This window comes from Helicoverpa zea, chromosome 17 (assembly GCF_022581195.2).
Source record: "Helicoverpa zea isolate HzStark_Cry1AcR chromosome 17, ilHelZeax1.1, whole genome shotgun sequence".
NCBI lineage: Eukaryota > Metazoa > Arthropoda > Insecta > Lepidoptera > Noctuidae > Helicoverpa > Helicoverpa zea.
This window is the reverse complement of record NC_061468.1, coordinates 4,009,106-4,023,515: the sequence shown is the minus strand read 5'-3', so window position 1 is coordinate 4,023,515 and position 14,410 is coordinate 4,009,106. Positions and strand designations below refer to the sequence as shown.

At 35.7% G+C, this 14,410-nt stretch overlaps 1 protein-coding gene and 3 non-coding genes across 4 annotated transcripts; 3 read left to right on the top strand and 1 right to left on the bottom strand.

The window, feature by feature from the left end:
• Positions 1-2,254: 2,254 nt before the first annotated feature.
• Positions 2,255-2,326, top strand: Trnap-cgg. The gene has a single exon. It is a non-coding gene; the product is annotated as a tRNA-Pro (tRNA).
• Positions 2,327-3,734: 1,408 nt separating this feature from the next.
• On the bottom strand, positions 3,735-13,550 carry LOC124638247 (trimeric intracellular cation channel type 1B.1). Its single transcript, XM_047175146.1, has 8 exons — positions 13,289-13,550; positions 9,583-9,739; positions 8,395-8,567; positions 6,142-6,241; positions 5,325-5,445; positions 4,949-5,116; positions 4,137-4,854; positions 3,735-3,921 (listed from the first exon to the last, which is right to left on the bottom strand). Exons 1-6 carry the CDS (start codon positions 13,407-13,409, stop codon positions 4,961-4,963), a joined length of 828 nt encoding a protein of 275 aa, XP_047031102.1. The 5' UTR covers positions 13,410-13,550; the 3' UTR covers positions 3,735-3,921; positions 4,137-4,854; positions 4,949-4,960.
• Trnap-cgg lies at positions 12,536-12,607 on the top strand. Its single transcript has one exon. It is a non-coding gene; the product is annotated as a tRNA-Pro (tRNA).
• Positions 13,551-13,742: 192 nt separating the features above from the next.
• On the top strand, positions 13,743-13,815 carry Trnav-cac. Its single transcript has one exon. It is a non-coding gene; the product is annotated as a tRNA-Val (tRNA).
• Positions 13,816-14,410: the final 595 nt, after the last annotated feature.

Genomic DNA, 14,410 nt, shown 5'->3' with positions numbered 1-14,410 from the left:
ACCTTTCACAACCTACTATACGCAACGAATCAAGTATTTAATTTTCTATTAAAACTTGCCACACTCACACTTGGCCGTTTTCAGATTTTTACTTTACTTTGACTAAATACAGACCTTTGTAACGAATTTCAGATCGGTCCGACCATTCGAAGATATATTACATAAATATAGATAAATTTAGTTCGTTTTAGTTCCTTAGGGGTATAATCTGAATTATTTTGAAACTGACTCACACTTGGCCATTTTCAGATTTTTCCCTTTACCTTGACATAAAGACCTACCTCCATGCCTTTCAAGTCAATACGACCATTGGAAGTGGTCTAGGTTTTTGATGAGTGAGCCAGTCAGTCAGTTAGTGAGTGTATAGTAAAAATAGCGATTTTCTGACGTCAATATCTCAAGACCTACAATAGGTATATTAATGAAATTTTGTATTTTAGATAAGTGAGGGGGTCTCAACAGATACTAGAAATTTGATATGCGTAAATAAAATAGATTTTGAGTTATAGGGGGGTCGAATTTGGCCCGAAATGGTTCGTATAATATAACCCACGGCTGGTGTGTCGCTTTTTTGCTCGAACTTGGCGGACACACTGCCGTGTGTCTAGATTTGTAAATTTTTACCAACCATTCAACTGTTCTGGCTCCAACGGGGTCAGATTCATTTACCTGTTTTTATTAACTTGAGAGATTTTTGGGACTTTGAAGAGGAGAAACCACAGTTTATAAGAATTATCTCTCATGCTGCAATTCACACTTGGAGTCGAGTTAGTGAGATGCAGTTTGTTCCTTTTGTTGTATTCTCGTTATCGTAATTAATTGCCATCATTTTCTAGTTTCACAATTCAAATTACGATTTTGTATATTTTCGTTAACTGCTTTTACTAGTGCAACTTTGTACGCAGCGCAGGCTTGTTCACATCGGTGTGATTGTGGCCCACTAGGCAGCGACAGTGACCTCATAACGAGCTATACAAATACATACAATCTATGCTAATAAAACCAGAATACCGTAAGTCATCTAAAAACTTTGCACTCTCATTGAACCTATCCTACATCCGAAAGCTTCCGTTAATCATCTGTGAACGGAACCACAACGGAACTGTCGAAAAAAAACAAGTGTGATTGTAGGTGCGTATCATTCATTTGTTTTTGCTCTGAAATAATAAGGCAGTAGATTAGGAGAGTGATCGATGAGATATAGAAAATACGTAAATATCTACTTACTTATTTTCGACAAGTTGTTTACGCTGAAAATTTTATGTCCTTGTCGTGGCTCGATTACATCACCTCAACTTAGGTCACGCTTCGGGAAAATAGCTAAGTAAATAATCAAGTGGCTACTGAAATAAATATTTTTTTTTCTCGATATTCCAAAAGTTTTAATTGCTCCCAGAATGTTTTCACGATACCCATAATTACTATACAATATATTGGAATACGTGGTAAGTGGTAATACGTGATTGGGTCTTTGGGACCAAATTAAAAATATCCTTGACCTCGATCGTTCGACTTTGGCGTAAACATCCTTTATAAAGTTAGCGTTTTTATTTTTCCACATGTCTGGGATCCGCCATTCAACAATAAGGGTCAAATGATACGACATACTGTGCAGTAATCACATATTTTATTAATGTAATCTATCGATCTCATCTCTTGCACAAAAATGCTTCCACCTATGATCGGTCGGTTGCATTTAGCCTATCAATTCATTTAAGAATAATTCGCCTTACCATTGATATACAAAAAACGCCCCTTACGTAACTCTAATCCACAAAGCAAGGCAACGGATTAATTCTCTTAACAAAGCTCCTAGCCTAATGAAAAGCTCTGCTTAATTGCTGTGCCATTCATATCCTTAATTATTTTACTATTAAGTAAGTTCATATACTTACGTCACAATATCATTCATGCCTAATAATCGTGATGTTAATTGCCTATCTATAGATCTGTGATTTTTATTGCCAGAATTAGTTTTAGCAATCTAAACGGTCGATAAGAGGCTACCGGACCTCCGGTTATTCCTTCAGATTACATCGTATAAATCTATTTTAATTGTTCAGGATTTTCTTTTTTTGAAATAATGATTATTTTAATGATTATTTTAAATTTTGTTGTGGCTATCCACAAAAATTAAGCTTTAATAATACATTAGCTGACCATGTTAACACGAACAAGAAAAGGGTAGATTTTGTAATTCCCTTCCTAAATACGTAGGGGTTGTAAAATAGGGGTGTTATCAACATGTCAGTGTGGCTCGTTGGTCTAGAGGTATGATTCTCGCTTCGGGTGCGAGAGGTCCCGGGTTCAAATCCCGGACGAGCCCGTTTTCCCTTGTAAAATTAACAGGAGAAAACTGACGGTATCATTTTTGATAGAGAACGTAAATGCGATGAAAATAAGCTTCGTATAAATGTAATGGAAATAGAATACGTAAGCTAACACTTCTTCAAGGTGCCCAGGCTAATAAGAGTACTCTAGCTAGCTAGTGATCTTAGAAAAAGGCAAAAGGTGTTTAGTCTTAAAGTTTTAGTTGGATGAAGTATGAAAGTTTTATCTATGGAAAGCTAATTAAACTACGTACATTAATTCTGTATGTAGGTAATAATTCATATTATAATATTTATACCTATAGGTATGTAATAATATTATCATATTTTCCCTACCTTGTGTGTACGTGATTCATAATGTATTCACATCAGAATCCGGCTTGTGTGATCTCAACCTGTCAGTTATTAACTTGGGTTTCAGTATCTACTCAGAACGATGTAAGTAGGTATATTGAAAGTAGCTAAGCAGTACCTATGTACAGTAAGTACTATCATCAGTCCTTTTGGGTGGAACTTGTCATTTATGAATAACATCGCGGTACTAGAGATTTTGTAGCTTTAATTAAAAAAGCTGGAAGGCGACCCCAACATAGTTGGGAAAAGGCTCGGAGGATGATGAATTAAAAAGCTTAAGCTTAGGACAAAGAAAAATAACTATGGTATGATGTTTGGTTACCTCGTAATCAGAATCTGTTGTGTTACGGTTCCTGCGGTCAATGACCTCGATTCACTGTACTCATGCAGTACCAGACTAGGTCATTTTTTTGATGCGTGTGTTTTGAATCATCATTTTACAAATACAGTGTTATGCAGAACTGAGGAATGATTACATTAGAGGAAGTCTGAAAGTAGCGCCAGTTACAGAAAAAGATGAGAAGTAGAAGATTGTCGTGGTATGGGCATGTAATGAGGAGGGATGATACGCATGCAACAAAGTGTGTGCTAAGTATGAATGTAGATGGATGGAGAGGAAGAGGAAGACCTAAGAAAAGATGGATGGATTGCCTGAAAGATGATATGAATAGGAAGGGAGTGAGTGTCAGTATGACGAGTGACAGGGGAAAATGGAAGAAAATGACATATTGCGCCGACCCCAAGTGAAATTTGGGAACAGGGCAGGAGAGAGGAAAAAAGTGTTATGCAGAAGTGCAAATTACGAAGTGGTGCTACACAGAATCTTACCTTCATTATGTCATTCTGGGTATTATAGTAATCTGTGGTATTACTGCATTGTATATTTAACTGCCGAATTTTCAAAACCAATTATTGGAAGAAGTCATCATCAGTATGACTGGCAAAGCACAACAAGACTTTTTCCTTCTCAGCAATCAAATACTGGACCTTGGAATTCGTTGAAAGATTAAAATAGGAGCAAGGGTTGGGTTATTAAATAAAATCTCCATATTTAATAAAAAACAATTTATTGCTTCCTTTAGCATACCCAGATATCATTGAATGAATTTATAATTGTGTCATGTAGTTTAGCATATTTTTAACGTCAGTGAAAGATGTGTCCCTCGTTGCAATGCACCCCGCAACTCGGTCAGACCTTTCTTTTAAAATCACAATTTTAATTGTCCTAATAAATAGTATAGTCCCCGGCACGTAACTGGGCAAGAATCGTGAGATGAAAACAAGTCCTATTTTTTTCAAGCAGACATAATCGCCACTAAAGGATGTCAATAACCATAGAATAATGCACAAGCAATAACAGGGACCAGTTTTTTGTATAATTTAGTGCACTATGTGCGAGCTCAAACTTATTAAAGGTCCCAAATCCTTGCCAAGTTATATGCCGGCTACTATAATACATGATGTATTTTTTATTTTTAATGATATAAATAATTATAGACGAATAAAATGTCCCTCATCGCGTGCACCCATGCGATGCGAATCGGTCAGAATATTCATAAGTCATGAGTTAAAATGCGCGGGAAAAGGTAGCCATTTTCCCGATTTGTGTTTCATGTAAAGGAAGTCGGCTTAGTCGATTTTCGTTTCGCGAACTAAAATATAAAAATAAAATTATAATGCTCGATGGTTTTATTTTTTTTCTCACTCAGGGAACACTGGTATTGTTTAAGTACTACCGAAGTAAAATTATTATTTTATTATGCTTACATTGTAATATTGGTAGGTATTTTTAATTATTATGGCAAGTTTATAGTTGATACATAGGTGGATAATTACTACATGTATCACATTTTTTTTGGCAAATATATCTTAGGAACTGAATAACTAAATAATATCAACTACACTCCCCTAGAGTAACGAAAACTCTTACCATGCACGTCAATAACAAAACATATAATATACTTGTAACATTACGACTAGTGGATCTTAAAACTAATGAAATCAAACTTTGGTCGTTGTGCCATTTTTTTAGGATTTAAGGGTTTTACTATTTTTTTGATTTTTTAATTTTTTGTAGTATTATTAATACTTATCCATTAGCCCATCGCATTTTGTATTGTCGGTGTCTGTTGATTACGTAGCGCAAATATAGCAGATTATAAAATGCGACCTGGAAACAAAAAAAAATCATTATTTTATTAAATTCAGGACTTCATTGAACAGCAAATAAACCATGATAGTAAGATATATAGTAAGATACATACCTATGGGCTTGGTTAATTAGTTTTCTTAGCATCCTTGGTCTCCTCTTTAGGCTGGCCCTTGCCCAGGAGCTTGGCCAGTGAGTCCCAGATGCCGCCGAGGAACAACGCACAGAACAGGTTCTCGAATGGCACGAAGGGATCATGGATGCCCAGGAGAATTGATGACAGCTGAAAGGAAAAAAGAGTTGAATTAAAAACAAACTTAACTACGGTAAACCGTAGTAGTAGGTAAGTAAGCTTTTTGCAATTTTACAATCCTAAAACTTGAACTAAGATTTGATATTGATAAGTAATACATATAAAATATCTCCTATATATCTCTCAACTGAATTTTTTTTACTCTATGTAGGTATACCATAAATCGACTAAAACATACCTTGAAGTAAACGAAGAATATCACTATGCCGAAGTACACGAGAGCGTGCGGCGCAGAAATGAGGTCAGTCTTCTTGTCCAGCACGAAGATAATGGACGCAACCAAGGAGGCTTTAGTGTAGCTGAAATAATAAAATCAGAACATAGAAAAATATAATAGAATAAACGTTTATTGTCTCCAGTATTACAGCTTGGAGTAGTAATATACACATAACTATAATACTGGAAGCAAAAGGTTCAAGCGTCAGCTTTATGCTTAGGGATCTTCCAAGAGGGGTTGCTAAGTGCTGGTTTTCAGCTTGAACCTTTGACTATAACTTTTAATATAGATAGATTTAGGAGTCTCTAACTACGTGCCCTGTGTTGAAGTGCCAGACCCGGGTTAAAATGAGAATTTGAGAATGATTTATAAATTATAATAGTATGGTTAGTTCAGGTTTTGTTGAGACCCAGGTAAAATTAAAAAGGGTTACCTCGCTGGTTTTAACGGGAACCTGTTTGTATAGAGAAAGATTTTAGAAGATAGCTTTATAAACAGGATGATTGGCAGAAGTTTTCTTGGAAACGGTTAGACAAGTAGCAGTAAAGTCTAGAGGAGGAGTACAGGTAGGTAAGTATCTATTGCATAATACATAGATAGTATAAAAACTTTTTATCTGCGTGAAATATAAAGTTTTTTAATTGTTTTATTGAAGAAACTTGAGCATACATATATTGAAGATAGAGTCTTACGTTAACCACAATGAGCATTAAGTAGTAATAGTTATTGCTTTCGGTAAAGAAAGAGAACTACTGAAAATAGGTTTGTAGATACTTACAAGCTGGGCTGCATGGTCTCCATAGCAGTGGGTGTCCAGGCACCGCGGATGAGACGCTCTACCAACTTGGTAAAGCCTGCGCCGTTGCCTTTCAGGGTACCTGTAACACGAAACATTCGGTTACTTCAATAGTAAAGGAAACAATATTTTTGCCAGGTTGCTGCTCTGTGTATATTTACAGGGTTCTCCAGACGAAATTTCATCTTGAAACCAATTTGTTGTATTATTTGTGATCGTACTTATGCTGTATTCCTAACAAATTGGAAGCGTGGGATCAGTTCACACAACTAATATACCTAAGCAATTGAAACTACCCACATTCGTTCATAGCTGGGCAGATGTACGCAGCCAATACATTCGTTCATAGCCGGGTATCATAGGAACACAGGCATCAAAAACTGCAATTGAGCTTTTTTTTTTATTTGTGTAAAGTGCGCTTTTTGCTTGTCCCCCGGATTTGACCTAATTTCATTCTTAAACCCATTAACTATTTGAGTTTTTAAAGATACTGGACCAAAGAATATACATTTAATTTTAATTTATTATATTAGTTTCTGTTCCAATTATTCATTATTTTGTTTTAACAGCATTTAAATAAACAGGAGTAGGCTTTTTTTGCTTGTCCCCAGCTGAATTCGTATGATTGGATCAAGAATATTTCGCGATTTTTCTACGGACGATATACTTTTTTTAAGGGGTTTAGTTTCTAAATGTCATCATTTAATAATATTCATCAATTCATTTGTAATATTCTGGCTTATTTACATAAAAAAAACGTATAAAACTACGATGATGAAATTTTGATCCAACCTGAACATTCAGTATTGTGACCGCATTTTATAGTACTTTAAGCCACAATTTTTGGGTCCTAATACTTTGAAACAGGCACTACTTAGACATACTACTGGTTTTTACTTTACTTTACTATTAAAGTCAAAAGGATTTTGAGGAACGTAGACGTTTTGTTGCTGGCTCCGTACAAGAACGGAATTTATGTTCAGATTTGTGTTTGAATTTTACTACAGCGTAACCAAATATTAGGATTGCTGTTTATTTCTAGAAACCGCCATTTCTTTAAGTTACTGTTTAAAATGACATCAAATGGAAAAAAACTACAAATAATTATTTATATTTTTTTTTTAATCGGCAAGTATGAAAATGTGACTTCCGTTTTGTGACCAAATCTATGGTCACATACGGGCTGAGCTCAAAGTCACAACATGACTGATCCTATAAAATTAAGTTTACATGGAAATAGTGATGTTGTTTCAGAAATTCAGAATAATAGTTTTCTGTGGGGATCAATTTTATTTTATTCATGTTTACAATCTTTATGTAAACGAGGTACAATATTTTTTTGTTATTATTTGTTCCATTATTGAAAAGATATAGTATTTCTTGATTATTATTAAATGTTGATCTGGAATATTACATAATTATAATAATAGCGTCCATGTAGATGAAGCTTTATACTTTTCAGACGTTCAGTTGCGTGACTGTCCCTGTTTTCTATTTGAAACAAAAAAATATTTAAAATTCTTTATAAAATACTGTTTTGTTCTGTTTTCGCTCGATGGACAGGAATTTAATTTTGATTCATTACTAGAGATCACTGCAGAAATATATTTTTATTATAGCTTATTATTTTAAAAAATAGTGTCCGATGTGCATCAAAAGTGACATAATTGAAATTGAAGTTTGATTTTTGTTATAAAACGTTCAAAGAATTGTCGTGTATTGTGTTTTTTCCTTTTGACAAGATTGTTTTCTTTAATTAGTAATAAAAATATTAATAATATTTTGTGTAGTTTTTTGTTAATATCATACTCAATAGAGTCACATTCTGGAAGTGATCACGTAGTTTTTTCCATTATGTATTCGGATATTTATTATTCTAGCTATATTTTTGGCGTTCTAACTTAATTTTCGTTAATTTCAATCTATACACTATTTAAAAATAAAAAAAAGTTGCCATAAATTAGACTTAAAAAAAAAACTAAGTTTTATACATGTTGACACAAATAAAAAAAAAAGCTCAATTATCAGAAGACCGCGTACCTAACACACCTTTCAAAGACTTTGGGACAGTAAAAATAAATCATGAATCACAAGAAAGGGGGAAAACATTCGCTATCAGTGCAAATCGAAGCAACAAATATTTATTCGCGGAACACGCAAAATTTTAGGTGCCAAATATTTTAGGTATCAGTTTACTCTAGATAATGCCTGCATAATCCATATTATCGTGCTTACCAACAATGATCATGATGACATAAGCGTTAGGGTACAGCTTGGCGGCATGGCTGACTCCGTCGTACACTTTCTTGGCGCGGTAGATTTCTTTCATGGCAGAAGCTACTACCTTCACTGGTAGAAACTTGGCCACTTTATAACCAACGTCGAAAGGCGTGTAGAATACTAGGTACCTGTAAAAATAATAAGAGTTTGTTAAAAGGCTTCATATAACTATAGTTTTTATGGTTTTCTGCTCACAAGATGTATAAAAAAAAAATACCTGTTTGTCAAGAGGACTATCATTATACTTTTCACGGAACATACTTTAATCTCTTTTAATCGCAGTTTTGGTATAAGGCGTACGTGAATTTACTGGAGCTACAAATATTTTCTCAAAATTGAAGTCGACCGGATATTCCTCAAGATAAGCAAATATAAATAAAATCTGAACCAGCAAAAACTATACTTAATGTCCGTAGAGATTACCTATGAAAATATAGGTACGTATTGTGTAAGTCACGCCACCAGCGCAATTTAATTCAACCTTAAGATGATTAGCAGTTTCTCATACAATAGGTACTCTCCGTAAATGGTAGAGCACCCTACAAGTACCTTCTAAGTGCCCTAGTAATAGAAACTGTAATAACGTCTACATAAAAGGTAGTGAATAGAGTATTGTCATGAAGCTAATTCGTTTTTATGACGTCGATAATGGAACGGCCGGGTACCTAGGTACAATAGTGACTGAAGTAAGATTAATCTAGAAAGCGTCAGCTTACATTCCGTTCGATTACGAAGCCGATTTTGTCTTTTTCGTCACCTTTATCTCGTCTACAGCCTATTATGTCATTGTGGTGACTTTTATCTTGTCTAGCTGCACTTACTTTCAATCAATAAATATTTGAAAAACATCTTTTATTTATTACTGAGACTTGCAGAGATGACAAGAAAAAATCAAATTAATGAAACTTGCAGAGGTAGCAAAAAAATTGAACATGCTATTCAAATAAAAAGATTTAATTCTGCAAATAAAAGTTTTAGTTTTAAGGGCTTATATATTTTTAGTAAGTTCTTAAGTAGTCCAGTGCGGTAGAATATGTGAGACTCTAGCTAGCGGATTCTACTTCACACAAAACACCTATATTCTATTTCTTTCTTTCCCTTTACTTGACGATGTTTACAAAATTTATGGGTGCTTGTGCTTACCATGTGACGGTTCCAATGACAAGCTGTGGCGTGTTCTTGAGCGGCGCCAGCATGGGCTCCCCGAGGAGCCCGTTGACCACCATGCCGCCCGCGAAGATCACCAGCATAGTGGACAGCCAGCAAGACAGGGGGTGCTTCCTGGAGAACGCCTGAGCGCCTGGAAGTGTTTGTAATGAGGGGTTAGGGGATTCACTCCTTGTGTAGGTAATGTAGCACTTACATTGGTTAAATAAAAGACATATTATGAGCTTTCTTCAAATGTGCTAGTTTTGTATCTAATCTGGATATAAGGTCATATAAGACTTAGTAATCTACATATCATTGCATTTACAATTACACCGCCTATGTCCAATACATGTAGGTACATCGTATGCTCAAAATTGATGGTAGGTATTTTAAGCCCATTGTTGCACTCGGATTTTGCCGATTGTTAAAGTCAAAGTCAAAGCTCTTTATTCTGTGAACATAGGTAGGTTACAAGGTGTTGGTATATAATGTTTAGTTTCACTATGCCCTGCTCGTTGAGCGTACAGATATAATAAGTAGGTACCTACCTAATACTAGTTAAAATCTATATGGTTACTGACACTTCAAGTGACCCAAAGGCTGGTTTTTATTTTGGTCAAAAATTAAGCATTGCCATCCAACGTGGCAATGCTGCCAGCCTCTTGGGTACACTCCCGGTGGGCAGCGATGAGGAGTTTTTTGATGCCATTTTTTAGTTGTATATATGTATAAATAAGGCTTTTTTTTACGTCATGTAAATATGTACATAAACTGAACCCAACAATAAAATAACCCGTTATGGTTACTTACATTAATCTTTATAATGTGCTGAATTATCACTAACAAATCTTCAAACAACAAATCTGTTGATAGATCCTCTTAAAATACGAATACCATAAATTCCTATAACGCATCCTGAAACGGAACCTGCTCTGTATAATCTCTTGTTCATCGATGATAAAATATCCATCGACCGTTCAAGCTTATTTCCATTCATAACAGCATACCAGTCGAACTTTCTTTCGTCCCTGATATTAACCTACGTACAGCTACCTGTTGGAGTTCGATTCACTGACCTAGATTGTCATAGAGTATAGAGCAACTGTCGTCTGACCTCCGTCACCCGGTGCCGGCATGCGGCGCACATGAAACATGGCACATGACACACGGCGCAATATGAAAATGGCGAGATATAGGTAGGCAGGAAATATTTTATAGGTTTTCGTATTCCCATAGGTCATTTAAATGTCCCTTTATAGTTCATGTAGGCGGGATGGATCGAAGTAAATCCGCAGTTCGCCCAATATCTTTTCCTAAAAGAACACTCGTGTACGAATGTATGCGTTGTTCTACCATTTCTCCTTCCCAACAAAACACATAGGAAGTATTGAAGGGCGGGTATTTTCGTGGCTGTCTTTTGTAAAATTGAATTCAAAAAGTGCTGAGTTTCAGCCTACTTTGTATAAATGACTTGATCTTTAACTCTATCGAGGATAACTTCCTAGTAATGGAAACACTTGACAACCACAGTTATTTACTTAAATTAGGTACCTATATGACGGCTATTTTCAGCAGCTCACGACGGTAAAGGCATACACATTCCATGAGAGCTAGCCCTGTTTTACAGTCTTCCGTTATGGAAGCCATTAAATGACGGCTTGCAGTGGCACGGTCCGTTCGTACCTAGCCGTAACCACAGTTTAAATATACAGTCATAAGTGACAGGCTATTTGTGTTACACAGGGTAAACATGTACCAATTGCTTTCAATCAACGATACAAATATAAATAACTATTTAACCTATAGGTACGCGTGGTGATGGAAAACTGAAATATCGTGGACTTATTGACGATTTGACGGGTGGTTGTTTCCGTAATTTCCTAGATAGGTAATACCTTTGATGATAAGGTTTATTTTTAATCCAAATATGTACCTCCTCATTCGTCATAGTTTTATTGCCCCCTTGCTACCTGACTCCTAAAGGCCCCACTCCCTTGACACTCCCCGTGCGAGGGTGTCGATGGATCATTATCTATCTGTGCACCTATAGGCAATCTTTCAGAAAAGGTCAACGCCCCTAATTCGGCGGAAATTTAATTATGCGTATGATATTTAAATAAACTGTTCTTAAAAACGCCGGCAACAGATGTGCGTACGTTCTCAATCTGGCGTACCTACAAAATTATGGACGTTAAAATGATGACGGTGCACCACGAGCATAATTAGTATGTCAAATAAAACATCCCGAGCTAATCTAGGATTAATAAATCTAGGAAAAAGAGCTATTATTACCAAACTGGCGCCTACAATAATTCAATGAGACGTCTGTATTTTACTTGGCCACAGTCCAGTGTAATGTCTAATGGCTCATGGCATTTTATTATTTAAACCCGGCAGGTTATCTGTACACGTGGTTTTAAACGGTCATACAATTTATAACACGTTGACAAAAATTGCTCGCCAATTTTCTACAGGCACCACTTCTAGGATTTGCGATACTCGACCTAACTGTCTACCATTAAGATTCAATATTGAATTACTGCACTTTAAACTGTGCGCATTTTCCTTGTACACGTCAGCAATCTGCGTTTGTGACGTTCCCTTTGATGATTCGTAAGAACAATCATAGTAGACAGAGTCAAACTGGTTCGGTTGTTTATATCTATTAGGTAGTTAATAAAATACTGTCTAGACATGGTTGAACTTTAAAATACCTATGGGTGCGGCGAATCTGCTAAAGAAAATTGTGTGATAGTAAAATATAGAGTTAGTTGTTTTTATTTAGTTTCAAAATTAAGTCGTAGTGTGTAATGTTCGTAATCACCATTATTATTTTAGAAGTGCCTGATTTAACTTTTAGTGTTGGTTTTGAACATAAAACTTAAACATTAATTAGTGACTCAGAGTGTCGCAGATCTTAATCCGTAATTTCGGTCCAGACTCATGTGGCTCGTTGGTCTAGGGGTATGATTCTCGCTTCGGGTGCGAGAGGTCCCGGGTTCAAATCCCGGACGAGCCCGTGATAATTCACTTTTAGAACACGGAGTGATTTTATGGATCAAAAAGCTTACAACTCTTCGCTCATTATTTTTTTGAGGAAAGTAATTAATTATTGAATTTGACGCCATCTATTTGCTACCTTTGAAAGAATGTTAGATGCTGGTTTTCTAGTTTCGGGCGTCTCATGACAGCTGAGGCAGTCCAATAAGGTTCTTATCTAAAACCTAACCTCACCATGAGTATCAGCCGAATAAAAATAAATTGTTTATTTTTTCCATGACATCGAATTAGAAGTGTCCACGTCAGTGATAAGATATTGCGATAATGCACATGATTATTATGATACAATTTTATATCAGAAAGAAATTGAAATAGGTACTTAGAACTCTACCTTTATAAATACCTAGTTTACTAAAATTATGCGAATAAAGTACAAGTGTATCCGCATTTTCTTTCATAATATATGCTCTAGGAAATCGTAGTGTTGTCATGTTCAGTTAACTTTGGCTGTTATTGGAGCTATGGGCCTGGTGATGCTGCGGGAACGATCTATTTATAAACGCGTTTAGGTGTCTTTTATTTTAGAACATTCCGTACAATTTACCTTTCCACTATAATCGATAGTAGGATGCGGAAGTGCGGTGATAAATACCATTATTTTGGCGGGACCCATTTAAAAATAAATCAAAATACCACTTACCGGATCCCAAATCCTCTCTGACTGCAAGAGCGCATAATAGAGAGTGTGCTATGTCGAAATATGGGTACATTTTTAGTTTAATGACCTGGTTGGCCAGGTCCAAGAAGGCTTCGGGATCCATGGTGTTAGATTTGTATGTATTTCACGGTTTAACAGTCAATTATTTGCACAACTAAACACCGACAATAGCGTGACACGTTGACGCGCGTCCGCGACTAACCGCGGGCGAAGTAGCCGCGAGACTGGGATGCAGACAGCTCGCTCTCACTGTTATGTATGAGAATGCCTTTTATTATTTTGGTCAGACGCAACAAATATCTCGTTTTGCCTCTAGGGACAGCGATGAGCGACAGGTTGCTTGCTATAAACAGCTCTTGTCGATTATAAAGCTTTATTTTTGTAGAGTCGATATCAATTCAATATAATAAACCACAATTTTGCCATCATTCTCAACGTTTCCGTAGTGTAGCGGTTATCACGTGTGCTTCACACGCACAAGGTCCCCGGTTCGATCCCGGGCGGAAACAGTGCTTTTTTGGGTTTTCTTGTGCTAACAATTTATTTTTATTTTCACTCTTATTTTGTTCAGGCTAGACAGAGTTGTAAAAAGAATAATATTCTGCAACTTTTAATCGGCATGATATGCCATCGACATTTTTACATTGTGTTTCAAAGTGAACTAAGTGCGTAGCGTCGACTCGACCAACGTTTAGAAAACTATGGCTGTTATGAAGGCCAAGTATGTTGCAACAAACAAATCGTAGATGTTGCAGAATTGTTGCCGTATCAGAGATTACGCGATTCATACTGATTGTATTATTCTAGAAACGGATAAAGGTAACCAATCAATGAAACCAATTAAAGTATTGTTAAAGATATATTTGTAACAATAAATTCATAATTTACAATGTTTCAAACGTTATAAAAATATAGGATTATATAATTTAGAAAACGAAAACATTTATAATAATAATAGTTGTTACAATTTCATCAGTCTTTTATATTATTTGATCTGTACACAGCCAAATCTTTGGAAATATGAAATAATAAATAATTTTATTGAAATAATTTCTACAGAGTATTCTATCAAGATAATAATTGCACTTGGTGAAGGAACTTTAA

Bases quoted from the DNA above. Each gene is read 5' to 3' on its own strand.
- LOC124638247 (XM_047175146.1), bottom strand. From the start codon at position 13,409: ATGGATCCCGAAGCCTTCTTGGACCTGGCCAACCAGGTCATTAAACTA. The intron at 9,740-13,288 runs GTAAGTGGTATT...AAACACTTCCAG, and splicing joins CAGAGAGGATTTGGGATCCG to GCGCTCAGGCGTTCTCCAGG. The intron at 5,117-5,324 runs GTATGTTTTAGT...TTTTCCTTTCAG, and splicing joins TATTCTTCGTTTACTTCAAG to CTGTCATCAATTCTCCTGGG.